The sequence below is a fragment of the Salarias fasciatus genome, chromosome 16 (assembly GCF_902148845.1).
Source record: "Salarias fasciatus chromosome 16, fSalaFa1.1, whole genome shotgun sequence".
Taxonomy (NCBI): domain Eukaryota; kingdom Metazoa; phylum Chordata; class Actinopteri; order Blenniiformes; family Blenniidae; genus Salarias; species Salarias fasciatus.
In genome coordinates, this window is record NC_043760.1 from 30,926,954 (window position 1) to 30,953,921 (window position 26,968).

Here is a 26,968-nt window from a genome sequence, read left to right on the forward strand (position 1 = left end):
CACACACACACACACACACATAAAAACAATGTTGTGGGACTGTGGACTACCCAGAGTAAACCCCAGCAGATCAACATGGAAAACACACTGGAACCAGGAGAGATTGTTAGAATCAAGGCTGCTTACCAACGTCCAGCCTGAGTTCAGATATCACGTTAATGTTTTTATAACTGAATTTCCTCATTATTTGCTGGCAAATGTTCACATCATTGGCCATGACAAGTGAACCGCATGATCTCAATGTTTGAAAATTGCTTTTTTTAAACAGTCTTGCTGGCAAGAGGCCCTTCTTTAACTTAAAATTTGGTCAAGCTGATATATTGCATGTATTATTCAGGTGCATAGCAGATTTTATTTTTGTATTGCGAATGTGTTTTGCACAATTTTATTCAGTAGGAATCAGGTTGGAATAATCCTTGACAAGTTTCTAAAGCAGGACTTTGTGCTCTCATCATTTGGTAATCTGTTATGTGGCAGGGAAATTAGTGTTAACCTGACGTAAGGAAACCGTTTGACAGTGATCAGGACCAAAGTTAAATTAGGTGTGACATTTTCTTTGTGGTTGAGTCACTGACTAAGCACGGGAACAATAGAAGTAATCGAAGAAAAGACAGGTTTTATTATCCAGCGTAATTTTCTTTGAGATTCAATGTAAAAATAAAGCCGTATTCTCTTCACTTTGGAGGAATTTTAGTCTGTGCTGAGGTCAGTAGACGTGTGCCGTGGTAAATATCATCAGTGACTGTTCACAAATCTGCCTGTGAAGTATCTCATGAATAATCAATGATAATGGGAAAAATGCTGAAAAAGCAAAATGTTTTGATTCCTGCCGTCTTATGTCGTCTCAACAATGGAAGGACTCCCAGAAAGGACTCAAGCAACTATAAATAATTTAAAAACAAAACTACTTGTAGAAAAGATTCTTCTCTCATTATTAGCATAACATCATTGAATCGGATTTTCTCCTGATAATAAATCATGCTTGCGGTCAGTAGAAGAAGGAATAGATGCTGACCTCCAGTGTCTTTTTCCCCCCTGCAGGCTGAGAGTCTCGATGGAGCCCTCTGCATACCGGACATCAAGCTGCACAGCAACCCCTCCGCGTTCAACGTCTACTGCAACGTGCGGCACTGTGTGCTGGACTGGCAGCAGAGGGAGGCCTCCCTGGCACTGGCCTCCAGGAGCTCGGTGCAGAGCGGTGACTCAGACAGCGAGGAGGAGGAAGAGTACCGCGAGCCCGCCGTCAAGCTGCCAAAGGTAGGAGCGCTGAGCGTCACCGGCCGCCCGTGAGGCCCCGGACTGTCAGATCGGGCTCTGAGGGCATCGGAGAGATGAACTGAGACTCATCATCAATCATTTTATTCTTCAGAATCCAAATAAAATAACCGTTCACTTGTTATGGCTGTCATTCATTTCATCTCCAATAATTTACAGTTATTGATTGATTTGTTCTCTTTCATGTTAAAAATTGAAAAAGGGAGCAAACCATGCTGAATTATTTTTTTCAATTGCAAGGCTGCTGTATTATGGCAAAGAAAATAATATTCAAGACACAAAAGAATGTGTAATAAATGGTTTTAGAGTAGGGGTTCACCTACTTGTCTCGGTGAGACTGCAGAGCTCCTTCTAAACATTTCAGTCTGCTACACTGTGCGGTCTTAAATTGGACTGACGCTGTACCTTCAAATGATGTGAAATCGGGCCTGTGCTTCTTTTTCCTTCACTCTAAATCCTTCCTACCTTTTAAGAGACTTACTGCAACAGGACTAATGTCTGCAGTTTGCAGGTGAACCCAGAAATGATGCAGATGGATGGATTTAATTTGTGAAAGGCATTATCCAAAATTGGGGAGGCTGTGGAGCATTATCCTCTTTGGGATGAATTAAATAAGCTACTGATGATATAATATTTCAGGATTTAGATATAATTCCTGCTCACCAACGGTGACAAACGAACCATATGTTGAGGATGTCAGGAGCCTGAAACCCAAAATTAAATTCAATATTTAATTATTGTTTTTTCACTATTCAAACCAGACTTGATTAACTTGTTCATTGTTAAGCATATGCTTTGTTGTATTTTATTCGTATTGTGCTGAATGTGAAAATGTTGTTCTTGCCAAACAAGTCCAGCTCTAAAATAGGAAAGTACATTGGGACATGATTTGATTCAGTCACAAACAATGCCAACATAAAAAAAGGAATCCTTTCTAGGCCAGACTCCACTGCGTGCTTCCCTCATGCCGGCAGCCAAGTGGGTCTTTCATTAAGCAAAATGTTAAATTTGGGACGTTCGAATCAGCAGTGGGGACTGAGGACACCGAATTCCTCCCAAAAAAATACAACTTTTTTTTTTGACAAGATTATTTGCACAGTGTTTACACCTATATCTGCTAGATTTGATGTTCCTGAACTCCTGTAATCGTGCTTCCTCCCGTGTGTCTGCAGATCATCGGCATCGGCCTGTGTGGGGTTTTTGAGCTGATTAAAGAGACTCGGTTCTCTCACCCCTTACTGTGCCTGCGGAGCCTCCAGGCCTTGTTGGACATGCTTCAGGGACAACAGCCCGAAGGTTTCCAGACCGAGCCTCCTGACGTGCTAGGTAAAAGCTCAAAACCTGGGCTCACTGGGTGTGCAGTCTTGCCCGGGTTGGGAGTAAAACCATTCAACACAAGACACTTTGGATGGTCTCTGATGAAATGTTTGCTGTGTCAGAGTCTCTGTTCCAGCTGTTGCTGGAGACGACGGTCCGGAGCACGGGGCCCAACGACCCGACCGGGCAGGCCATCACCGCCCTGTCCTGCGCCTGCCTCTTCAGCTTGGTGGTGGCCTGGGGAGACACGGGCAAAATCCTGCAGGCCGTCTCTGCCATCCTCACCAATAACGGTAGCCATGCCTGCCAGACAATACAGGTAACCCACCAGAACCGAAAGGTGCTTTCAGCTTTCGCTGTTGTTCTTCTTCAGCCATGGTTTCTCTTCTCTGGCATTGGGATGGTGCTGTTTTTCTTTTTTAAGCTACAAATTATCAGATGTTAAAGCCACTGCATACACTGGTCTTCTCAGAAAAGGCATGACATGTGATTCTTGAATTTGAATCTTTCTTATTCCACACAGTTGTGTTTCTCAGAATCTCAGTGACTGGTAAAGATGCTTTTTACTGAAATGCACTTCAGGGTGCGTAGCATAACCTCCAGCTCTTCTGTGTTCCCTCTCGTCAGAGAGACTCTGGGTAGTCTGTGGACAAAACAAATTGAGTTTTGGAAAATGTCAAGCCATTCTAATCCTCCAGTTTGATTATGTTACCCTGCCTGCATTCTTCCGCCAATTAGCTGGTCATTTGTTTGCCTCCATCTCTCGCGCGTCGTCTTCCCTGCCTCTCCTCGTTTCTGTTTTTCGCTCTATATAAGGAAACTTTAATTGATACTGCAAATCAAAGTGGGCTGTGTTGGGTGACCAATGCTTTTCTTTAACTTGTGAGCTTAATAGTGTTCTTGCACCTTTCTGAGGCTCCAGATGGGTATACCCTCAGGTATTAACTGGACTGTGAATCATCACAATGGCAGGCAGGCTGCCGAGAAGTGTGGCCTTTCATGTTGTGCATGCCTCTGTGTGTGAGTGTGTGTTTGGTTGTGTGTGAGCGCTGTGGTTGAAATGATGGGACTGTGTGTGAAAAAGCATTCATTCTGCAACACTCAACATCTCTTGTTTAAAAATTTGACTCCAACAGTGAATCTCTGGGGGAGTTTTTAGTTTGCTCATACACACCTCATCGTGTCTGATCAAAGGTTTCCCTGCTCGTCTCCCTGAACCTCCCCAGGTTCCCACCATACTGAACGCACTACAGAGGAGCGTACAAGCTGTACTGGTGGGAAAGATCCAGATCCAGGACTGGTTTGGAAATGGCATCAAACGCGCGGCGCTGATGAACAAGTGGGTCCTGAAGGAGGTGGTGATCGACGACGACGAGCGCTGTCTGCTGCAGACCGACGGCTCCTTTCTCTATTTGCTCTGCAAAGATGGACTTTACAAAGTGGGATCTGGCTACAGTGGGACAGTCAGGGTATGTGTCACCTTTCAGGTCTTTACATTTCCCTTTAGGCTCAGATGTTTCTCTTCATCTTTATTCACTTGTCCTTTCAATGAAGTGATGTAGCTGAAAAGTGCTGAGTCATCATTTTTTTTCCAGTTGGTGAAAAACACGTTTTGGAGAAGCTTGTTTTTTTTACTGTGTATGTTGAAATGTGTAGATTGTGGAAAAATTGCTTTCATGCTATTTTACAGCTGAGACAGTGTGAACATTTCTGTACACACATTTCATGATCAAATTATATTTTAACTGTTTAAAAGTTGGAGTGTCTTCTTCATTAAATTAAGTGAAATTGGTTCATGTTTCTTTCCAAAATGTGAGACCTGTGTTTAATGTTTTTGTCATCTGTTAGGGTTCAAGCAGGGTTTGTTGTCAGTTACTGTTGTTGTCCACTTACAAGCCGTCGATGCTCCACAGGGTCACGTCTACAACTCAACGTCTCGAATCAGGAATCGAAAGGAGAAACGATCATGGCTTGGCTTTGCACAGGTGCGTCCTTTATGCTTCCATTGAAATCCAGACATAAACATGTTAAAATTCTGGCCACGTTTTCAGCTTTTTAACTTTAACTGCGTGGACTAACTAGTTGGACTCATCAGTCTTCGCAGCTCAGCGTGCCCGTCTCTTTATTGGAGACTCTTTGTCATGTTGTGTCTTCAGGGGTACTTGCTGTACCGGGACACCAGTAACCACAGTATGGCGGCCATCAAGATCAACCCAGAGACTCTTGAGCGTGAGGGAACTGTTACCATGCCAGGTGCGGAGAAAACCCTTCACTTCCTTTTAAAAGGCTTCATTGTAATTGAAGCCTCACGTCTGTCCAGCAGTAAACATCCACTGATAAGCAGTGTTCCTGCAGGTCAACATTCAGATGGACAGAACATCATCTTCACAGATGGAGAATATATCAACCAGATCGCCGCCTGCAAAGACGTGAGTTGCTCTCTTAAAGCTTCCCGGTTTATTAATACTGATGAAATGTAAACCGTTTCACTCGGTTGTGGAACTTCCATTACATGAATAACTGAAAGTAGCGGAGGAAAAAAAAAAAAAAAATCCCATGTGTTGTTCAACAGAGTAGAGAGAGTGGGCTTTGTAGTGCACTTACATGCATTTATAGCCCAGTGAAACTGTGGTGATGCTGAATTCCCTGCAGGCGATCTTCTGGGTTGGAGCCGTAGCTTACAGAGCCACTTACTCGGTCAATCTGAACTGCACAGTGATGTGTTGTCAGGGTTTGTGAGGGGTCGTCTGACTTCACGTGCGTGGAAAGAGACACAGATACCATGACTATACATGGCTTTCTCCCTCATGATGAGTCATTTAGACGCTCTGCACTGCTCGGCACTGTTGGATTTAGAACCGAGTTCAATGTTTTCTTTTGTACTGTGTGATTTATTTATTTATTTGTTGTTAAAATGAGGACAGTTGTTCCTTTGGATGCCCAGTAAAGCATCTGTCACTCCCTCACTCAGGGAAGGATTCTCAGCTGATCACCAGCTGTGCCACGGAGGGGGTGGAGCTGTGTTTTTGATTGTTTTTCTGTGCGTGTGTGTGTGTGTGTGTGTGGGCGTGGCAGTGAGGGCAGTGGCACCACATGTGGGTATTCTCTGGAGAGCTTAGTCTCCCGAGCATCTATCTGCATAAGTACTTGGTAATGTGAGTGGGGGAGGGGAGGATGCGAAATCCATATATCTGCCGTAGCAGCCCTGCTGCCTCTTGGCTAATTAGGCGGAGTGTGTTCTGTAAAGCTGCATGCATTTTTAGTGAGCAAGCACCACATATACTGCTCAAAGCTGCAGTTTGAAGACTTGACAGGCTCATGTGATCTGCTCAGAACGAGAGAAAGCACAATGTGTGTGTGTAATCATCACCACACAGTCAAAGCCTCACTCGACCACCGCAAACTTTTATTCATTTTCCTATAATCTTGTCATCGCTCTCTTGATCTCTCGTTCTTTTTTTTTTTCTGTTTTGTTTTACACTCTCCCTTCCACGTAGTGCAGTCCCCATGATTAAAGCAAGCAGATCTCCTGTGAGAATAATTAAATGCCACGCAGTCGAAGTGTTGTGGAGCTAATCGCCGTTTCCTGCTGTGTCCTGCAGGATGGGTTTGTGGTGCGGATCTATACGATGAGTTCAGACCCGGCCCTGCAGCAGGAACTGCAGCTGAAGCTGGCAAGGAAATGTCTGCACGCCTGCGGCATCTCTCTGTTTGACCTCGAGAAGGATCTGCACATCATCAGTAAGCGATACAAACCGTGGCTGCATCCGCGGGGCTGTGGGCAGCGATTGCCGTATGCTTCTGTACACCTGCTGCAGGCACTTGATACTGTATGTACACAAGGTTGAAAATGTGTCAGAAATTGTTGCATGTTTTTTTGTTTTTTCTCCCAGGCACGGGCTTTGATGAAGAGGCAGCGCTGCTCGGCGCAGGCAGGGAGTTCGCTCTAATGAAAACTGCCTCAGGAAAGGTGAGACTGGTGTTGTGTCTAAGTTGTTGAACAAAAGAGAAACTTGGAGGAGCTTCAAACGTTCAGCTCCGTAAAGCGCTTAAGCAGGTGAACCTGCGGTGCTGAAAGAGAAAAAAAATAAAATCGATAGATGAACTGTGTTTATGTATGCTTTTTGATTATTCACTGGGATCGCGCGACGGCCATTATGCAATGTTAACAGCTCTGTCAGCTCTTAACATCTGCTTGCCGTTGGCTTCGGATGGATTTTCCAAGATCACTCTGAATTAAAGTTTAATAATAAGACAGAAATGTATATTTTGGAAACATTTGGTGCTTTGGTCCTCTAAGTAATTAAGAAATAGTGAGGAGTTTGGTTTTTTTTTCTCATGAGGACTCAGCCTGAGGACTTCCTTAACTTAACCATTGTTTGTGGGTCTTAAAGTGCATGAAGTGACAGGCTGCTTACCCAAAATAAAGAGAGCCATATTTCACCCAGCGAAGCAGCTCCAGCCCATCGGAAAATGAATTGACATACTCTGCAAGAGACACACATTTATAAAATGTATTAATGATAGACACATTATAATTCAGGAATTTTGAATTATATTGATTTATTTGTGGACAGCAGCTCTGCTAAGCATGTGCCAAACTGCGGGTTATCTTTAATCTAAAAAAAGTTGGCCAGCCGCTTTGTGGACGTGATGCTTTGTTGAGAAAAATTCTTGACATTTTTCTCTAGATTGTGTTTGGAAGAAGAGAATGTTAAATATGTAGGTGGTGTGGGGTGTGCTGGAGGGTGTGGCTGTTAATGGCTTTACTGTAGGTGTGGTGCAGTGTGGCTCCTCTGCAGATAGCAGTCCGGGGCAGTTCCCTGTTGGACATTTCTGTGTCTGTGTAGAGGCCTAATCTTGCAGCGCACTTTATCTGCAGATTACCCTAACCCAGACGGACTGGATGGGTAAAAATAGGAGCCGCTGACCTCTGTCTCAGCGCAAAGTTCATTCATGACTTCTCTGGACATCTTGCAAGGCGTGATATTATTGACAAATGCCAAAGGCCCACTAGTTATGGCTTATAAACCTCATACTTTCTCTCATGCTGTGCTATCAGAGTTATGTAATATCGTCTTTTTTTTTTTTTTATAGTGTCAGATGATCTGAGTCATAAAAATTCTCACACTTCTTGCAGCGAACGTTGCATATTTGAATGTTTGAAGCGTTCGCACAGAACAGTCTTTTGTTGAGTATCATAAAAAAGCAGGGTCCTTGTTCCATGCTTGAAAAGCATGTTAGGCTCGACATTTGACTTATCGAGTCCTCACAAAAGTTAATACAATGAAGATTGAAGCTCATATTTGCCTTTCTGATGCTTTCTGACACCTCTCTTAACCTTTCACTCAGATCTACTACACAGGAAAATACCAAAGTCTGGGTATAAAGCAGGGGGGCCCGTCAGCAGGAAAATGGGTGGAATTGCCCGTCACGAAATCTCCCAAGATCGTTCAGTTCTCGGTGGGTCACGATGGCTCCCATGCTCTGCTGGTGGCCGAAGACGGCAGTGTGTTCTTCACAGGCTCTGCCAGCAAAGGAGAAGACGGAGAGTCCAGTAAGACCATTTCAGACTGCCTGAGGATCTTGGTTGTTTCCCTCTGTTCAGCACAGAGGATCGTCTCAACAGTGCTGTCTGTTTTGTGCCTCCGCAGCTAAAAGCCGCAGACAGCCGAAGCCGTACAAGCCCAAGAAGATGATCAAATTAGAGACAAAGACAGCCGTGTACACAGCGTGCAACAATGGTAGCAGCAGCATCGTCACCAAGGACGGAGAGCTCTACATGTTTGGAAAAGATGCCATTTACAGTGACAGCACTTGTGAGTTGTTTTCAAACTGTCGATTTAAGTGCACAAAAAAATAATCCAGCTTTTACTGTTCATGAATATTTGTATTGATCGCTACATTTGTCTTCACAGGCCAGGTGACAGACCTCAAAGGTCATTTTGTGACCAACGTTGCCATGGGTAAGGCTCACACGTGTGTCCTGACAAAGAACGGTGAAGTCTGGACATTTGGGGTGAACAACAAGGGCCAGTGTGGCAGAGACACTGGAGCCATGAGCCAGGCAGGGAAAGGTGAGCAATCAAACCATCAAACATGCAGACGTTGCACCGCTTGTGCTCAGGTTGATGGATTTCCTTTGTGTCTGTCTGCTGCAGCGTTCGGCGTGGAGAGCATGGCCACAGCCATGGACGAGGACCTGGAGGATGAGCTGGAGGAGAAAGAGGAGAAGAGCATGATGTGTCAGCCGGGCATGCACAAGTGGAAGCTGGACCAGTGCATGGTGTGCACGGTGTGCGGAGACTGCACCGGGTATGGGGCCAGCTGCGTCAGCAGCGGACGGCCTGACCGAGTACCAGGAGGGTAAGACGCAACAATCCTGTTTCCTCATTATTTATTACAGCACTGCAGATCTGGTCAAGTGAATTTCCTCAGTAAATTCTTCGCCAAAGCTTTTTCTTTCCTGCTTGTGCTAACGTCTCTGGCTTTATCTGTCAAACAGCATCTGCGGCTGTGGGTCCGGGGAGTCTGGGTGCTCAGCATGCGGCTGCTGCAAAGCCTGTGCCAGGGAGCTTGATGGTCAGGAGGCCCGGCAGCGAGGCATCTTCGATGCTGTGAAGGAGATGATTCCATTGGATCTCCTGTTAGGTATGTCACCTCAAATCTCATATGCCTTCCAACTCAATTTATGTCATGTGCGTGCAACGGCAAACTTGAGGAAGTGTGTCTCGGCTGCACTGGCTGTGTCTCCAAAGCGAATGTGTTTTATGTTCGTGCATGCTTTGCAGTGCAAAGTACCAAACGGGGTGTGTAAAATGGGAAGTGGATTAGAAGGTGTGTTAACAAGCAAGTACTCTTTCAGCAGCACATCCTGCTATTGGTGTCATTGCTCTGGTTGAAACACCCACAAAACAACTTGATCCAACAGTCATAAGTTCTCACATTGTGCCATAGCTTTATTTGTTTATGGTGTAAAAAAAGAAAAGACATTAAACGGTACACCAGACTAAAGGAATGATTCACATGGCTGATTAGACTTTGTAAATCATGAATTAGACCTCCTATTTTTTAACAAAATGTAGAGTATGACAGTATAATGGATCAATCGGAGGAGAAAAGAGTTGATTGTGGTCGTTCTGCTGCAGCCGGATATCTTTTGCTTGTGGTTTTGTCAATACTTAATAAGCAAGATTTAGTGTTTTGAAAGAGAAGGTATTTGTTTGGAACAGACATTCTAAGAAATCACAATGTTTCTGAACATTAATGAAAAATAGTGCCCCTCTATCAATCACAGTAACTGTTTTTCTTCTGTATTAATGGACAGTGAATTATTAAAATAAAAGCTTAATTTATTCTACAAAGAAGTGTAACTGTAATGTTGATAATCAATTACTTAAAAGATTTTTTTTTTTGTGGTTTGGCTGCAGATTTTGATCTGGAATGTTAATTCCCAGTACACGATGTGGAGCATTTTCTCAGAATCAAATCAGAATGTGCTGACTTTGTAAGAAGTCAAACCTTGAACCTCTATAAAACTCCGATACAGTTGAATTGCTCGTCAGTCGTTGCTCTTTCTTGACAGTTAGGCCCTTTATGTTTCATGCTTTATGCTGCGTCCTTCATTCAGAACATTCATTTGATCTGACTCACACCTCTGTTTACATTTTGCTCACGGCGACTAAGTGTGATAAATCATAAGCATGTTGAACTCTCGCTATATGTTGGCAATATTCTCCAGAACTGATCAGAATGTCAGACTTATGACCGGGGATGTGTGCCAGCAGCGTATCTGAGCTCCGTCTGAACATCATGCTTTTCACGGCGCTGTTTGTTGAGTTTGCTCGTGCGCAGTTTTCCCCACACTTCTTGTTGCTCATCCTGTTGGTATAAACCTTGTGTTTGTGCACAGTCATTGCTTCTCCATCACGTCTCTCCATCATTCATTGATGCGTGTCTTGTTTTGTTCTGCTCTGCTTCGCCTTCCCTCCTCCTCCTCCTCCTCCTCCTCCTCCTCCTCCTCCTGCATCCCCCTGGCTGCCTGTACCTGCGGCCGTTTGTGTTTTCAGCTGTGCCTGTCCCTCCTCCCCCTCCAGGAGTGAACATCGAGGAGCACATTCAGATCCGTCAGGAGGAGAAGCGGCAGAGGATCAACCGCCGGCATAGGTTGGAGGAGGGAAGAGGTATGGAGCGGAGCTAGTCTTTAGAAAGCTGTGTTTTTTGGGGGTTTTTTTGGTTACGATTTCTGAGGTAGCCTTTACAAAGTGCTCTCGTGGAGTTTGTGGTGACTGGGATGGCTGTAATGACTGAACTAAAACAAACCGTATGTCAGTTCCTTGCTAGTTCCAGACTGCTTTCAGGGCCAGCTGTGAGCTTGGGTGTTGTGCCTCGGTGACTTCCCCCTCGCTTGTGTCTATATAATTTTCCAGTGTGTGCGTGTATTGTTGTGGTGTAGTATTATCATGTGTTCTTTCCCATTTGTGAGCATTGTGCATGCATGTGAAAGTTTCTTTCTCCCCCAGGCCCCCTTGTTTTTCCTGGTCCCATTTTTATGAACCAGCGTGAGCAGGCCCTAGCCAGAATAAGACCCCTTCAGGCACTCAGGCATAAACGGGACAAGCACAAAGGTACTATGGTCTTCACTAACTCAACGGGTGCAGAGACACCCCTTTGACTCATCTCCCGATCTGGCTGTCCCGCCCACCTCCTCTCTCACTCTCTGAAGGCAGGACTCTTATGTCTTCACCAGCTCTCATGGTAACAAACAATGTCGCCTGCTGGCAAGAAGGACTCACTGTGACGAGACAGTCCACCCTCAACGGGCCACAAAGGTTTATTTTTGGTTAACGCGCAAGGTTCAGTGAAGGTTCGGTCTCCTGTGACGGTTATTGTTATAATTTGGTTTTGAATCTCAAAGGTAGGATGTCTGCTTTGCCTATTGCGAGCTGATTAGAGGTCCATCTGGATTCGCCGTCACTCCCAAAGCAGCATATTTGTTACTCCGTACTCAGAGGTTCAGCGTGGGAAACGGGGAGCAGTGGGGAGAATAAACTCCATAGCTGACAAATTAAGGACGGAACACAGTGAGATTGCTAATTTAAAGAAAATTGAACAGATATTTGAAGTTATCTCAACCGAAAATGTAGTTTTTCGTTGTTCGTAAAACTAGCATTAAATCTCGAGTTTCTTCATTTTCACTTGTCTGAGCCTCTTAATATCAAGCCTTTGATAAATAAACCCGGACCACAGGACACACTGTAACTCACGTCTTTATCGTTCAGCTTTTCAGTGTGTAACTGGCTAAAGATAAATAAAAAGAAACAATACATTGTCAGGACTGGCTGCACTCCTTTCAGAAGCAGTTAACTGGCTAAACTGCTGCTGGTTTTAATCCCCCCCTCCCCCTTGATTCAAGCCTCATTATTGTTTGGAATTGATTTCTTTTGACGGGCTTTGAAGACATTGCTCTGCATCTTTTTAGCATGCGTTTTTGAAAGAGATTTCATAATAAACCCATCCTTAGAATGGTAAATAACGTTATAATATCAGCAAAGATTGCTTTTTCTTTTCTTTTTTTCGCTATTGGGTTTTTAAGCATTGACGTCCTCCTTGCTGCCATTTCTTTGAGGAACATGAAGCCGCGCTGCTTGGCTGAATAGCTTTCCCTTTGGGCAGCCGTTCACTGTGGTTTATGAACACTTGTAATGCGTGGGTCATTCAGGCTGCTTCCCCGAGCTGTCCCCGGTGTTTTACTCATGAACGGGTACATCATATCCCCCCTGCTGGTTATGTCGATGTTCCCCTTGAAGACTTCCAGAGCAGCTTTCTGTGCTTACCATGTCATCTGTGACCCTTTAACAGTGAGCATTGTGTCCATGAGTGAAACCTGCACCCCGCCCCTTGGATCTTTGCACCAGGAGTCAGCTGTTGTCTATTTTTCTTTATACCTTAAGGCTGGTATCACATCTGGCTTGCCTTTGTTTGCAAATGGGACTCACAGCAGGCGACTTCCTGGTCCAAACACATATTGACAGTCATTGGATTTTCTGTAATGCATGGAGCACTGTCCAACTCTTCCAACCACTGCTGTGGCCTCTTGCAGGGCTCAGGGTAAACCAGACTTCCTCTTTACCATCCAAAGGACACATGTTGTGAAATAAAATCAAATTGTGGGCCAAACGATCCATCTGCAGTGAGACTGGTTGCCAAAAGCCTTAAAGAGGTGTTTGTCCCTCCTTTCTCTGTCAGCATGCCCCCCCCCCTTTCTTTTTTTTTTTACTTTTCCTTTTTCTTTTTTTTTTCCTCCAGCTCTGTTTTTCAGGACTCTGCAGAGACATCCACCTCGAGGGTCTAAAGCTGCTACTAAACTTCGCTCCCTCTATTCCGTAGTCGAATGTGCTGACAGGAGTGTTTGTCTTATAGATGGCAGCAGTGAGCGCGGAGAGAAGGACGCCAGCAAAATTACCACCTACCCCCCAGGGGCAGTGAGGTTTGACTGTGAGCTGCGCGCTGTGCAGGTCAGCTGCGGCTTCCACCACTCAGGTAGGCTGTTCTCCCCCCGGGCTGCACGCTGCGACAGCGAGACGGTCTTCAAATAGACGGGGACGGAAAATGACAGTTGTGTCGTTCCAACAGTGGTGCTGATGGAGAACGGAGACGTCTTCACTTTCGGTTATGGCCAACACGGGCAGCTCGGACATGGAGACGTGAACTCGAGGTCTGGTTTGAACTCATCAAAGTGAAAATAAACTTAACTTTACATAAACAAATACAAATGGCATATATTCCATGAGGATCACGAGTGAGTAGGATAATTAAACAAGGACAGAAAGGTGTTTAAATTCATGTGCATTTGTGTGCCTGAAAGGGAAATCTTCGCTTTGCATACAGATCACTCAACTTGTTATTTTGCTTTCCAGGGGCTCGCCAACTCTGGTCCAAGCCCTCCCAGGTCCGAGCGTCCAGGTGACAGCGGGCAGTAACCACACAGCCGTTCTCCTGGTGGACGGGCAGGTCTTCACGTTCGGAAGCTTCTCGGTGAGAGAAACGGTGTCCATTACACAGTTTTCCAAGAGGACAGGTTTCCTGAGTTCAGATGTCTCTTTGCATCGCAGAAAGGACAGCTTGGACGCCCCATTCTGGACATGCCCTACTGGAATGCCAAGCCATCGCCCATGCCCAACATCGGTGCCAAATATGGACGGAAGGCCACCTGGATCGGTGCCAGCGGCGACCAGACGTTCCTGCGGATCGACGAGGCTCTCATCAACTCCCATGTCTTAGCTACTTCTGAGATCTTTGCCAGCAAACACATTATTGGCCTTGTGCCCTCCTCTGTGTCCGAGCCGCCTCCATTTAAATGTTTGCTCATCAACAAAATGGACGGAAGCTGCAGAACCTTCAACGACTCGGAACAAGAGGACCTTCAGGGGTTTGGCCTGTGTCTGGACCCTGTGTATGACGTGATCTGGAGGTGAGTCCCAGCAACATGTGTGCTTGTCTTAATTTACTATTATATTTAATTAAAACCTTTATACACAAATGACTGGTGCATGATTTCTTCCTTATCTTATCCCTGACTTTTTGTCTTCCAGGTTCTTGCCGGGCCCCAGAGAGATGTGGTGCTATAATGCGGTGATCGCTGATGCCAGGGTTCCCTCTGCAACGGATCTACAGTCTCGCTGCAGCATCCTCAGTCCGGAGCTCGCTTTGCCATCAGGATCGCATGCAACCACCACTCGGTCTCACGGAGCCCTGCACATCCTGGGTAACCCTGTGCTCCTGCTTCACTGCGTGAAATGATTTTAGTGTCTGATAGTTTGTTATAAATGTCTTGTCAACATATGTAATGTGTGAATTATTGCTAATTAGGAATTTTAATCCCTTTAGTTGAATATTGAGCGGTCGTTTCTGGAAATCAGCATTCTGGTGTCTCCACTCAGGTTGTCTGGATACGTTGGCGGCCATGCAGGAGCTGAAAATGGGTGTGGCCAGCGCCGAGGAGGAGACGCAGGCAGTGATGAAGGTCTACTCCAAGGAGGACTACAGCGTGGTGAACCGCTTCGAGAGTGAGTATCTTCCAGTGGAGCCGGCCTTGGATTGGGCTCGAACGTGTGACGGTCAAAGTCTTTATAGTCTGCACAGCCTCACTGATCTCATGCATGATGGGTCGTAGGTCACGGCGGTGGCTGGGGTTACTCAGCCCACTCTGTGGAGGCCATTCGCTTCTGCGCTGACGCAGACATCCTGCTGGGTGGACTGGGACTGTTTGGGGGACGAGGGGAGTATACTGCCAAGATCAAGGTAAACAGTCCTGTTCAAGTTTGTATTGATTGTGTTTGATTCGCTCCTCAAGCTTTTTACATTGACTGGATTCTAAGATTCTCTCATTTTGCACAACTGATAGAACTTCTTTTAATATGTGACTTACTCTGAAATATTACTCCATTTCTGCACGCCACATTGCATCAGTAAAGAGTTGTGCAAAGCTGGAATAACTCGCCTTGCATTGGATATGTTTTCTAAAATGTTTGAACTGCTGCTTCAGAATAATACTGGCTTGGATGGGGTCACATGGGAGCATCTGTGTTTTCTCTGTTGCTGTGCAGCTCTTTGAGCTGGGGCCTGACGGTGGGGACCATGAGACAGACGGGGACCTGCTGGCTGAGACCGACGTCCTGGCTTATGACTGTGCTGCCAGGTGCAGTACATGCGTCTCGCCTGATGAAAGACGCTAGATATTATTTTCTGGGACGGTTTTAATTGGTGTCCGTGTGATGTTTTCAGGGAGAAGTATGCCATGATGTTCGACGAGCCGGTGCTGCTGCAGCTGGGCTGGTGGTATGTGGCGTGGGCCCGAGTCTCCGGTCCCAGCAGTGACTGTGGCTCTCATGGACAGGCGACCATCACTACTGATGATGGGTAAGTTGGACTTTCACTGTCAGTCACGTCTTGAAGTCAATACAGTTGAGATTGTTCTTTTAAATGGGTTTTAATGTTGTCTCTTCTCTTTAGTGTGGTATTTCAGTTCAAGAGCTCCAAGAAGTCAAACAACGGTACAGACGTCAACGCAGGGCAGATACCTCAGCTTCTTTACAGGCAAGTAAAGTTTCTTACATTAGGATGATGAGTGACGGCGGTTTGACGGGTCTAAAGGCTTGTTATGTAAAATCATTTGTTCTTTTTTTTCTCCTGCTTCAACATCAGGCTTCCATCCAACGATGGCAACGCTTCTAAAGGCAAACAGCAGACCAGTGAACCCGTCCACATCCTCAAACGCTCGTTCGCTCGTACAGTCTCAGTGGTGAGTGGTGTTGTTTTATTAAATCCCCTGGGTGGTGTGGAAAAAGGCTTCGTCCTGCATTTTAAGTAGGGTATAATAAGACACGGAGGCCTGTTATAGTAATATTTATGTTAATGACTGAATGTAGCAGTATAAGCCTTGTATGAAGCGTTACTTTTCACCGAGCCGTCGATGAGTCTGTGTTCGTCTGCTCTGTTTCTAGGAGTGCTTTGAGTCTCTACTCAGTATCCTTCACTGGAGCTGGACCACCTTGGTTTTGGGGGTGGAGGAGCTGCGAGGGCTGAAGGGTTTCCAGTACACAGCCACCCTGCTGGACCTGGAACGGCTTCGCTTCGTCGGCACGTGCTGCCTCCGTCTACTCAGGGTCTACATCTGCGAGATCTTCCCCATCGCTGGTAAGCTCACGCAAAACTTTAAACGCACTGTAAAAACATGTTATTCATCCCCAAACTGCGGTTATTTCCTCATGCACCGATAAACTGAAATAGCAATAGGTGGATAAACACACTAACAATGCTTTTATTTAAAAAAAAAAACATTTTGTTTGAACTTCAGATAATATTTCAAGTCGTTATCGTCTCTTCTTTCTGTCCTTTGATTTTTAGCCAGCACCAAAGCTGTGGTGGAGGAGTCGAGCAAGCTGGCGGAGTGCGTGGGAAAGACTCGCAGTCTGCTGAAAAAGATCCTGTCAGAAGGCATGGACAACTGCCTGACCAAGCTGGACAACGACCCCCAGGGCTACTTGTCCCAGCCTCTTACCCTGCTGGAGGCTGTGCTGCAGGAGTGCCACAACACCTTCACGGCCTGCTTCCACTCCTTCTACCCAACGCCGGCGCTGCAGTGGGCCTGCCTCTGTGATCTGCTCAACTGCCTGGACCAGGTCAGACCTTTCTTCTGATGGTTCAGCAGATTCGATACTTTCCCACTTTTTTTTTGCCTTAAAGATCAGAGTTCATATTATAATAATGTATAAACAAAAACATTCTGCACACAAGTATATTCTACAGTAAACTCAACTAAAATAATATGAACATTCAAACGGCAGGATGTCAGTTACTTATTTCTTCATTTGCATTTCCCTGGAGAATGTTAGCGTTTCCAATGTGTGGACATCATGAATTATTTTTAACTAAATCCTGTAATGTTGGAGCTTCTACTTGTCAGTATCTGTCTGCCTTACGCTGAAGATTTATTGTTAAGGTGGATACCACTTTCTGTGTCTTCTAGGAAAACCAAAGCAGTTCAGTCTTGTTCTCTCTCTCTCTCTCTCTGTTTCAGGACATTGCTGAGGCCAATTTCCGTACGTCCAGCAGCCGCCTGTTGGCCGCAGTGATGTCGGCTCTGTGTAACACCTCAGTCAAGCTGACGTCCATCTTGCCCATCGCGTACGACGGGGAGGTGCTGCTGCGGTCGCTGGTCAAACAAGTCAGCACTGAGAACGACTCTGCCCTCGCTCACCGCTTCCCCCTGCTGGTGGCCCATATGGAGAAGCTGAGCCATGTTAGTACTCATTCTTACTGATGAAACGCAGAAACCTCACTGACCGGTCAGTGTGTAGCACTTTACACGTTCTTCTGTCTTTGTTAGACGGAGGAAAACCTGATGGGGATGACCAGCTTTCGAGAGGTTCTGGAGAAGATGTTGGTGATCGTGGTGCTGCCAGTGAGGAAGAGTCTGAGGAAGGAGGTGGAGCTGTTCTCACCACACCTGGTCTCCAACACCTGCGGCCTGCTGGCCTCCATCGTCTCCGAGCTCACCGCCTCGGCTCTGGGCTCTGAGGTAAACTAACTCACACCAATACTCACGAGTATTCATGCAACACACTGAAACTTTCCATATGAGGCCCTCTAGACTTGGCTTTGGCCAAGTACTTCATCACTGTCTGCTCCTTGCACACTCTTGTGAAACGCCTTTTAGGAAAATGTAAGCACAAAGGTCAGCGTTGCAGCCATGTCTCTTTGTCGCATCCACTCCTGTTTTCTAAAGGCCTGTTGCACACTTCCAGATGTGCGATCTCACTCAGATTAGTTATTTCCACATACTTGTCTTTCCTCCGTTCTCATACCGTATACTTAAAGACTTTGTTGTTCTTGAAGGAACTCCTCCTACTGACATGAAGCTACTTAAGGTCAGAGGTCGAGCTATGGCGGCTTTCAATCGGTGTGACTATTTCACAGCGATGGATTTCTGTAGATCTCACGTCTGGATATTATATTTTCGTAGCAACTATTTCTGTGTATAACTGGAGTGGAGTTTCAGACGATGCGGCGACTAGCCCCATACAGGTTTGATTGAGGAGCTGGTTTATTTTTAGGTGAAACATGCAGGTTTTCAAGTGAGTCGCTCTTCCTGCTTCCAAATGTGTGGAGACACACTAAACGTGACTTGACGCTTTGTCTCCTCGGTATGTGGAGTCATCAAGTGGGAATACCGTAAGTCTGTCGCCCTCCCACTCTCACACACTTTTCTCGATTATATCACTCTCTCTGTTGGTGCACGGACCCATGCACTGCCGTGAGGACGCTCCAGTAACTTTTGTTTCCATGGTAACGCCACTTGACGGCAGCCCCTGACACGGCTGTTTTTCTCCCTCGTCTGTTGCCAAGGAAACGGCTCTTACTCCCAGGAGTACCTGGATGGGTCCTTCCTCAGCTGCGTCTGTCTGGCCCTCTGCAGCCAGACGGCTGATATAAATAGTTGGAGTTCATATCACCCGAGATCTGCCGAGCATGAGATGTTTTTATTTCACGCATTTTTTTTTTTCTTCAGTCAGTTTCACTTTATGTTCGAAAGATCCTTTCTTTGAGTTAAACTAAGATGCTTGCCTTAACTTTAAAATTGCCTACAAGTGCAGCAACACTTGCAGTTTATGATTCTTATGTTTTATCCATAATGGTGCTATCCAGATTAAAAAAGTTTTAAAGAACATGGTATTTTATGCAAGATGTGAGTATTTACAGGTTTCTTTTATTTTCATCAGGTCGACGGGCTGAACTCGCTTCATTCTGTGAAAGCGTCTCCCAACCGCTTCACCAAAACGAGCCAGGGCCGGAGCTGGAACACGGGCAACGGCTCTCCGGACGCCATCTGTCTGACGGTGGACAAGCCCGGCGTGGTGCTGGTGGGGGTCTGCGTCTACGGCGGAGGGGGCATCCACGAGTACGAGCTGGAGGTGCTGGCCGACGACGTGAGTGATTCTGAATCATCCTGGCTCAGTCGTGCACATGATTTGTCGTTTTGTGGCGTTGCTTCACTCCGCTTTTAATTTTCCTCCCTCCAGGCGCAGACGGAGCACCCGGGGGACTCGGCACACTCACACAGATGGACGTCTCTGGAGCTGGTGAAGGGCACCTACAGCACCGACGACTCTCCCAGCGATATTGCAGAGATCCGCCTGGACAAGGCCGTGCCACTGAAGGTACCCAGGGTGATACATACGAGTCCTGTGGTGTTTGTGTTCAGGTGCATGTACTCGTACTCAGTGGATTGATCCATGCTGTTGCAGGAAGGGGTGAAGTACGCAGTCAGGTTACGAAACTACGGCAGCCGCACTGCTAACGGGGACGGAGGGATGACCACGGTGCAGTGCTCGGACAGCGTCGCCTTCACCTTCAGCACCTGCAGCCTGAGTAGCAACGGGACGAACCAGACCAGAGGCCAGATCCCTCAGATCCTCTACTACAGGTCTGCACGAGCTCAGCATGTCCCTCACGCCTGCTCTCTGTAGTTTCTCTGACCGATGTTTGTCCCGTGGGTGAAGGAGCGAGTATGACGGAGATCTTCAGTCTCAGCTGCTCAGCAAAGCCAACGAGGAGGACAAGAACTGCAGCAGAGCGCTGTCTGTGGTGAGCGCCGTGGTCAGAGCTGCAAAAGACCTCCTCCACAGGGCGTTTGCTGTTGATGGTAAGTTCCTGACTTGAGACAAACTTGCAGAAGGTGTTTGGTCTTCCTTTCAGCTCTTATCAGACATGTTTTATCTTCTCACCTCTCCAGTGGATGACATTCCCGAGCTGTTAAGTTCCTCCAGCCTGTTCTCGATGCTGCTGCCCCTCATCCTGGCTTACATCGGTCCTGTGGCCGCGTCTGTACCCAAGGTTGGCATTTAATCTAACACGATACGTTTACGGTCTCCCACTCAGAAAATGCTGACGTGACTTACATTTGTTGTGATTGTCCTCTTCTTCCAGGCTGCTGTTGAGGTGTTTGGACTCGTTCAAGAGTTGCTACCTGCCGTCTCAGCCCTCAACCAAAAATACGCCCCGCCCACCTTCAACCCCAACCAGTCGACCGACAGCACGACCGGAAACCAGCCGGAGCAGGGCCTGTCGGCCTGCACCACCTCCAACCACTACTCAGTGATTGAGAGCGATCATCCTTACAAACAAGCTGGAGTCACGCAGTACAGGGTCAGTCTTCTGCTCTGACATGCCAACTGCCTCACAGATGACTCATTCAAATGAATGGGTTTTTTTTGTAAATTTTTTCATGTAATTAATCTATTTTTGTCTCACCTTGCTCCAGGTGTCGTTCCCGGACTGCGTTCGCTGGACCACCATTGAGTTCGATCCTCAGTGCGGCACCGCACAGCCGGAGGACGTCCTGCGTCTGCTCATCCCCAGCCGAACGCTGCACCTGTCCAACCTGGGAGGCAAGCCCCTGATCCACGACACCATCAACACCTGGATCGAGCTCAAGAAGTTCTCGGGCTCCACAGGCTGGCCGACCACGGTCCTCGTTCTGCCCGGTAACAAGAGTTTTACTTTTCCTCTGAATACAGCATCAAGGATTATTACAGCTTTGGCAATCGCAACGAAGAAATAAACATATTTGATATTCTAACGTCTGAAAGTACTGCTTTCATTCTAAACCCAGTGTATATTCCTGCAACCCAACTCTGGTTCATTAATCTTCTTTTACTGTATGAGCTTTATTTCCCTTAATGATGCTTTACTGAGCCACCTGGCACAGCAGGCAGCCATTAGTTTACCAATTACTTACAGAAGCCGGCACAGCTGTCCCCTTTTACATCTCTCACTATATTTTTTTCTGTCTGTTTCTTTGCTTTCAGGAAATGAGGTGTTGTTTTCGCTGGAAACTGCTTCGGATTATGTCAAAGACGAGAAAGCTTGCTTCTACGGCTTCAAGTGTGTGGCAGTGGGATACGAGTTCAACCCTGGTCTGGATGAGGTAAAGGCGTTTTTCCCAGAATTCACAGCCTGGAGGTCCTACTTTCTGAATCATTATCAACACTGTGTCCAGAGCTTGCTTCTGTACTTGAAAAATGTGAGTTCTGCCTTCCTGACAAAGCATTCCTCTTAATATTTCAGGGTATTATCCAGTTAGAGAAAGAACTGGCCTACCTGGGGAGTGTGTGTGCTGCAGCTTTGATGAAGAAAGACCTGGCCCTTCCCATAGGTATGACAGACAAGTCCAAGGAAACGTGAAAGAGACATTTTGAAAAACGAATGAATAGGTATTCATGAATATTCTTTGTTCTGCAATTGCAGGGAATGAATTGGAGGAGGACCTTGAGATCCTCGAGGAAGCCTCTCTTCAGGTATGCCAGAGGGACGGTGTGCTGCAATAACGAGCCCATACACTGCATCTGTCTCTCTCACAAATCATAAATAGATTACACACGTCAATAAAAGCCTGGCAGTAAAGTGAAATAAATATCTATCCTTTGAAATGCAACAAATTTAAGAAAATTCATTCCACCTCAAGCAGCAGTTGTGTGTATCTTCTCTGCTTTCTGCTTTCAGGTATGCAAGTCCCACTCAGGGATATTAGGGAAGGGCCTGGCCTTGTCTCACTCTCCGACCATCCTGGAGGCCCTGGAGGGGAACCTGCCTCTGCACCTCCAGACCAACGAGCACTCGTTCCTCGAGGACTTCATCACCTGCGTGCAGAACTCCAGCGGAGGGCGTCTGGCCAGGTACGTTTCTGCAGCTTCACACAGCGCTGCGCGGTTTGTCTGAGCTCAAACCTCGTATTTACTATTGGCTTGTATTCCAGATGGCTCCAGCCAGACTCCTACGCAGATCCTCAGAAGACGTCTCTGATCCTGAACAAAGACGATATTCGCTGTGGGTGGCCAGCGACGGTGGTGGTGCAGACCAAAGACCAGTATGGAGACGTGGTGCACGTTCCGAACATGAAGGTCGGGTTTGATTTGCCGTCACAACTTAAACAGATTTTTTATTTTTTTTTGAAAGCATGAAAAAATGTGAAAATTCCAAATGCATAATCCCACATTTGTGTTGCTTTCTGACATATTTGACGTCCAGGTGGAGGTGAAGGCCGTGCCCGTCTCTCAGAAGAAGTCGATGCAGCCGGAGAACGTGAAGAAGCTGCAGCGCCTCCCTGGAAGCTCCTCGCCTTCTTCTGCTGGCCCTGACCTGACCTTTGGGGGTCTGCCCATGCCCAAGCTGGAGGCCACATACGAACCCATGATTGTGAAAGAGGCTCGATACATCGCTATCACCATGATGAAGGTCAGAGTCTAATGAGTCTGTCCACCGGCTCCACCAGATCTGATGCCTTGTACATCTTACAGCACCACACATAAGAGAGGAAAATGATCACAGCGTGCACCTGCAGATGTGTTGTCAAGTGTTCAAGCAGTTTCCAATTTCTTGAGCACTTTTTCAGTTTTTCAAGTTTTTGGATTGCCATGATGCCTTCAATCTTCCCGTTTCCTCATTGCGTCTTTTCCAGGCCTATGAAAACTACTCATTCGAGGAGCTGCGCTTTGCTTCCCCCACCCCGAAGAGGCAAGTGAGGTTAGACTAGACCCTTTTCACAGTGAGACACAGAGCACTTACTGATCGCTCCCCCATACAGACCCAGTGAGAACATGCTGATCCGCGCAAACACCGATGGGACGTACAGCGCTAACTGGACCCCCGGAGCCGTTGGTCTCTACACAATCCACGTCACCATCGACGGCATTGAAATCGGTATGTCCGTTTAAACGGCAGTTAGGAATCCTGTTTTTTCTTTTTCCTGACAAGCTGGAGTTATTTATTCCCACCAACTTCAATACCACAGTCAGATTGTTTAATTTTGCTTGCTGATTTGCGTTTTCCTTTCAGATGCTGGTCTGGAAGTTGAAGTCAAAGACCCCCCTAAAGGCATGATACCTCCTGGAACTCAGATGGTCAAACCAAAAGCTGAACCTCAGCCTAGCAAGGTGAGTTCTTCTTTCAGGTGTCTGGCCAAAGCATGCAGATACTCACCAACACTCTGAAATGCATGTAGGCCTGCACATGCACATCAAGTCTAACTCATACTCGTCACAGTTGTGAGACTTTTTTTTATTTTTTGTCATGCATGCTTGCCAACACCAGTTTGCAGCCCTTTAAACTGGCTGGATTATGCAGCAGTTTGCCGTGAACTGTAGAACACAGAGCTTCCCTGTGATGTGAGAGAGCTTTAAAGGATTGCTTATCGTTCGGAGTGTTTTCCGCTGCGCCTCTGTGCAGCTGTTTGGTTTGATGTTTTGATAATAAGGGAGCAATCGAAAAGCATTTACTTGTATGCTTGTAATTTGTCTGGTATAGTCTGGTGGTCATACAAAAGAAATAGGAGAATAAATATTTCCCTTTTCAGCAATAAGGTGGTGAAGAATGGTATTTTTTTTATTATCAGCTTCTGATAATAGATTTTTGCCCTGCAGTCTAATCAGGCAGCAGTGACAAGCGTGATATTTTAGGAGTAAATGACCTGAAATTTCTTTGGATTTAAACAAACCGAAGCTCATCGCTGTCACGTGAAAGTTGTGGCACACTTATCCATTGCATTTTTGGGGGAAACAAGCAACAACGTGCACATCTAATCACCCCTAATCTTTTTCCTCACTCATCTGCTGGGTGTGAGCTGAAGCATGCTCTCTCTCTGACCCTCTCCTGGTCCTGCTGCCTCCTCTTTGGTCTCCTTGCTGCACCTTCTTGATGATTTTTCTTTCTCCTCTCTGCTCCTGCCGCTCACGGTCTCCATCTCCCCTCTGCTTCTCTCAGGTCCGCAAATTTGTGTCCAAGGACAGCGCAGGCCTGCGTGTGCGTAGTCACCCCTCCCTGCAGAGTGAACAAATAGGCATAGTGCATGTCAATGGCACCATCACTTTCATTGACGAGGTAATTTACTTCAGACCAGGCAATACTTCTGTCATCAAGTATGCAGGCAGGAGCTTTGCTGTCCACTTTAACCTAATTTCTGTTTTTCTTTTTCTTCTTTTGATCAATAAATACAGAATCTGAACACCTGTGATTTTAGAGAATGTTAGATTTAGGTGATATATATGTGTATTTTATGTAATAACGTCTCTCAGTATTAATCACTTCTTTATAAATTTATTGCTTTTACTATGTGTTGCTTCATACTCTTGCAAAGCATTCTGAGGCTACAAGAAATCCTTAAACACCTTCTCTGTAAATCCAAAGGCTTTAGTGTGTCTGTCTTTTGGTAAGAGTCAGTTTTCCTCTTGCCCGCTCAGATTTTTTTTATCTTCCAAACGGCTTTCTTGCAGCCTCAGACGCTGATTGAGTGAACGTGTGTTTATACGAGGACGTGGCTCTCCTGTTTCCGTAGTAACAGGGTGGCATGGCTGTGCTTTTTGCTCTGTTGCTTGTTTTCCCTTAGATCCACAATGATGATGGTGTGTGGCTCAGGCTCAATGATGAAACAGTAAAGAAGTATGTTCCCAGCATGAATGGGTACACTGAAGCCTGGTGCCTGTCTTTTAACCAGCACCTGGGCAGGAGCCTGCTGGTCCCGGCTGACGTAAGTAGAAGGCGGCGTCCCGAGCGGTCCGACTCGGGTTGATAACGAGAGGCTTCTGCGCTGCTCATCTGGGGGTGGGGGGGTGGGGTGGGGAGGGGGCAGCTCATTTGTGTTGTTTTAGTAACAATGAGTTTTCAAGGACTTTACTTGTGCTTGGCACCCACTCCCCAAAAGTCCTTGAAGCATGGTACATCATGGAAATACAGCTGTTGGGGCGTTCGCCTGCATGTAAAATCAGTCTGAGCAACACTGAGTAAGAAACCTTCACTAACACACCGAGCAGAGGAGCAGCCGCTGGGGGTGTGCATGCAGCAGCTGACGTTTGAAGGCAGTTATTATGCGTTTTACCTGGCTGGGTAGCATATATCCTGAACCCCAGTGCAGGGATGGACAGATAAGGGACTTTTCAGTCACTGAGAAATTGTGTTTTATTTTGAAGTTGGTTCGTTGTTGCTCTCTTGAGTCTTCATTTCCTCATTTGCCTCTTCAGTCACAATTCATGAACTGTTGCACACAGCAGCATGTTACTCCAAGGTTTCTTCCAGAGATTGCTCCATGCCTTATAAACTGCCATAATTTGCAACAGAATCGAATTGAATAAAGCAAAACAGAAAAAAGAGAACAACTCGGCATAAATTGAAGAAATAAAGTGAAAGAAGTGAGCAGGTGATGGGAGTTTTCTGTCATGAAGCAACGCGTGGCCCACTGCAGGCCTGAGTGGAGAGTTGCACCTGTCTTCTCAGTTCCACCTGTGCATTGGGAAGCTTCGGGCGCTGACGGGCTTCCATGTCAGGCCTCTGTCCGAACAGCATGACACACTACTTCATCAAAGCGGGGGAATTTTTTTGGAAGTGTTTTTTTGTTTTTTTCTTCTTCTTCTTCTTCAAGTATGTCTTTGCTTTATTTCTGAAGTCATTTATTTGGTCGTGGATTTTGAGGAATCGCTCTGAGGTGTTTGGGGTAAACCTGTAAATACCCCTGGAAATGTTGGTTTTTTTTTGTAAATTACTTTCAATTCTCACTTGATTTAAAGTGGTGAAAATCCTCACAGCTTCTTTTATCGCTGCTCCATCACTAACCGGCCAAACTGTCAGAATCTGTCCTCTATTCACTCTGTCAGATGAGTCGTCCGGGGAAAACCGGACGAGTCCACCTGATTTTATGTCTTCCAAAAAAATACGTCGACACCTTCCCCTCCCTTTTTTCTCTTTCCTTGCGAGTTGTCTACTGTTTCTTGACTGTCTCACAATCTGTTGCTCAGAATGTCTTTAATGCTAGCCATGGAGTCAGGGATATCGGCTTTTTGTCGTGGACCCCCTTAACTATATTCCCGCCACAGGTGAGTCGTCTGAAGGAGGGACTCCTAGTCTGACTGGCCCCGTGTCAACTGTCTTGTATTTCCACTTGTCTCGTCGACCCACCTGTTGTTCGGCACTCGTCAGAGTGTTTAATTCAGGCGTCGGAGGTTAAAGTGTAGCTGCATGGTTGTCTGTACAGTCCAGTGTTTGTTCCGGCAGCTCCTGCGTCACTGCAGTTGCCACCTTTACGGCTCTTTCAGTTGTTGCTCCCTGAGCTTCTGTGTTGCATGTGGGGGTTGAGGATACTAATGTTTAGTCTGTTGCATGAGGTCTTGTTTTATACTTTTTTTATTTCTCAGTGTCACAGCATGCCTCCCTCCAGGATCGTACAGAAATAAGTCGGTATTGTCTTTGATTTTTGAGGCGGTTCAGTGTCTGCTGGTTTCGTTCATGGCTGTATCACTGTGTCGTTGAATGGAATTATTTCACATCTGTTGAGCCAACTTCTATCTGGAGCAGCTTCTTGTTGAGGATTTTGTTTCAGCCTTTCTGCTGAGTTAAGTTCACCTGAACCTGCTGTCTGAATGTTTACATTTAATTGGCAGACGAGTGAGTGATGTTAATGTTTAACGTTTGGCATTTCCCTCTGCTATTTCAGGACCCAGTAGTCTGAGGCCTGAGCTGGACTCGGATGTTCTCTGGACTCTGACTCTAATTCATCCTCTTAACTCTTGCAGGAGGTCAGGGGCCAGTCGGAGGAGAACGTAAAGGAGGTGAGCAGCTGCCCTTCCCACGAAGCCCCCATTCGGGTGCAGAGCAGGGCAGGGCAGGGCGGCGGCCCGGGGCTTTATAAGGTAGTGAAGACCGGCCCCTCTGGTCACAACATCAGAAGCTGTCCAAACCTTAGGGGTATCCCCATTGGAATGTTAGTACTTGGCAACAAGGTCAAGGCCATAGGCGAGGTACGCACTCACACCAAATAATGCATTGTTGT

General features: G+C 46.4%; 1 protein-coding gene across 15 annotated transcripts in view; it reads left to right on the forward strand.

Moving 5' to 3' along the window:
* The window catches only part of mycbp2 (MYC binding protein 2), a 58,051-nt gene that overhangs the window by 10,986 nt on the left and 20,097 nt on the right, over positions 1 to 26,968 (forward strand). For 4 of the 15 annotated variants that reach the window (XM_030111814.1, XM_030111800.1, XM_030111801.1 and 1 more), the window contains exons 3-53: positions 1,042 to 1,257; positions 2,448 to 2,601; positions 2,715 to 2,911; positions 3,819 to 4,061; positions 4,506 to 4,577; positions 4,749 to 4,845; positions 4,948 to 5,021; positions 6,195 to 6,333; positions 6,486 to 6,562; positions 7,945 to 8,149; positions 8,247 to 8,411; positions 8,511 to 8,669; positions 8,754 to 8,958; positions 9,098 to 9,243; positions 10,662 to 10,775; positions 11,115 to 11,219; positions 13,015 to 13,134; positions 13,228 to 13,309; positions 13,512 to 13,629; positions 13,707 to 14,065; positions 14,187 to 14,359; positions 14,535 to 14,660; positions 14,768 to 14,895; positions 15,201 to 15,292; positions 15,379 to 15,513; positions 15,607 to 15,690; positions 15,799 to 15,895; positions 16,098 to 16,290; positions 16,501 to 16,775; positions 17,174 to 17,395; positions 17,483 to 17,674; positions 18,876 to 19,082; positions 19,176 to 19,313; positions 19,401 to 19,579; positions 19,656 to 19,798; positions 19,889 to 19,989; positions 20,083 to 20,301; positions 20,417 to 20,639; positions 20,964 to 21,082; positions 21,223 to 21,310; positions 21,403 to 21,452; positions 21,658 to 21,830; positions 21,911 to 22,055; positions 22,183 to 22,389; positions 22,613 to 22,668; positions 22,739 to 22,854; positions 22,990 to 23,087; positions 23,914 to 24,030; positions 24,536 to 24,676; positions 25,938 to 26,015; positions 26,712 to 26,936. In XM_030111814.1, the coding sequence (XP_029967674.1) occupies positions 1,042 to 1,257; positions 2,448 to 2,601; positions 2,715 to 2,911; positions 3,819 to 4,061; positions 4,506 to 4,577; positions 4,749 to 4,845; positions 4,948 to 5,021; positions 6,195 to 6,333; positions 6,486 to 6,562; positions 7,945 to 8,149; positions 8,247 to 8,411; positions 8,511 to 8,669; positions 8,754 to 8,958; positions 9,098 to 9,243; positions 10,662 to 10,775; positions 11,115 to 11,219; positions 13,015 to 13,134; positions 13,228 to 13,309; positions 13,512 to 13,629; positions 13,707 to 14,065; positions 14,187 to 14,359; positions 14,535 to 14,660; positions 14,768 to 14,895; positions 15,201 to 15,292; positions 15,379 to 15,513; positions 15,607 to 15,690; positions 15,799 to 15,895; positions 16,098 to 16,290; positions 16,501 to 16,775; positions 17,174 to 17,395; positions 17,483 to 17,674; positions 18,876 to 19,082; positions 19,176 to 19,313; positions 19,401 to 19,579; positions 19,656 to 19,798; positions 19,889 to 19,989; positions 20,083 to 20,301; positions 20,417 to 20,639; positions 20,964 to 21,082; positions 21,223 to 21,310; positions 21,403 to 21,452; positions 21,658 to 21,830; positions 21,911 to 22,055; positions 22,183 to 22,389; positions 22,613 to 22,668; positions 22,739 to 22,854; positions 22,990 to 23,087; positions 23,914 to 24,030; positions 24,536 to 24,676; positions 25,938 to 26,015; positions 26,712 to 26,936 (7,587 nt within the window). The remainder of the gene's footprint in view (positions 1 to 1,041; positions 1,258 to 2,447; positions 2,602 to 2,714; positions 2,912 to 3,818; positions 4,062 to 4,505; positions 4,578 to 4,748; positions 4,846 to 4,947; positions 5,022 to 6,194; positions 6,334 to 6,485; positions 6,563 to 7,944; positions 8,150 to 8,246; positions 8,412 to 8,510; positions 8,670 to 8,753; positions 8,959 to 9,097; positions 9,244 to 10,661; positions 10,776 to 11,114; positions 11,220 to 13,014; positions 13,135 to 13,227; positions 13,310 to 13,511; positions 13,630 to 13,706; positions 14,066 to 14,186; positions 14,360 to 14,534; positions 14,661 to 14,767; positions 14,896 to 15,200; positions 15,293 to 15,378; positions 15,514 to 15,606; positions 15,691 to 15,798; positions 15,896 to 16,097; positions 16,291 to 16,500; positions 16,776 to 17,173; positions 17,396 to 17,482; positions 17,675 to 18,875; positions 19,083 to 19,175; positions 19,314 to 19,400; positions 19,580 to 19,655; positions 19,799 to 19,888; positions 19,990 to 20,082; positions 20,302 to 20,416; positions 20,640 to 20,963; positions 21,083 to 21,222; positions 21,311 to 21,402; positions 21,453 to 21,657; positions 21,831 to 21,910; positions 22,056 to 22,182; positions 22,390 to 22,612; positions 22,669 to 22,738; positions 22,855 to 22,989; positions 23,088 to 23,913; positions 24,031 to 24,535; positions 24,677 to 25,937; positions 26,016 to 26,711; positions 26,937 to 26,968) is intronic. The other 11 variants (XM_030111803.1, XM_030111808.1, XM_030111807.1 and 8 more) reach the window with 10 other exon arrangements.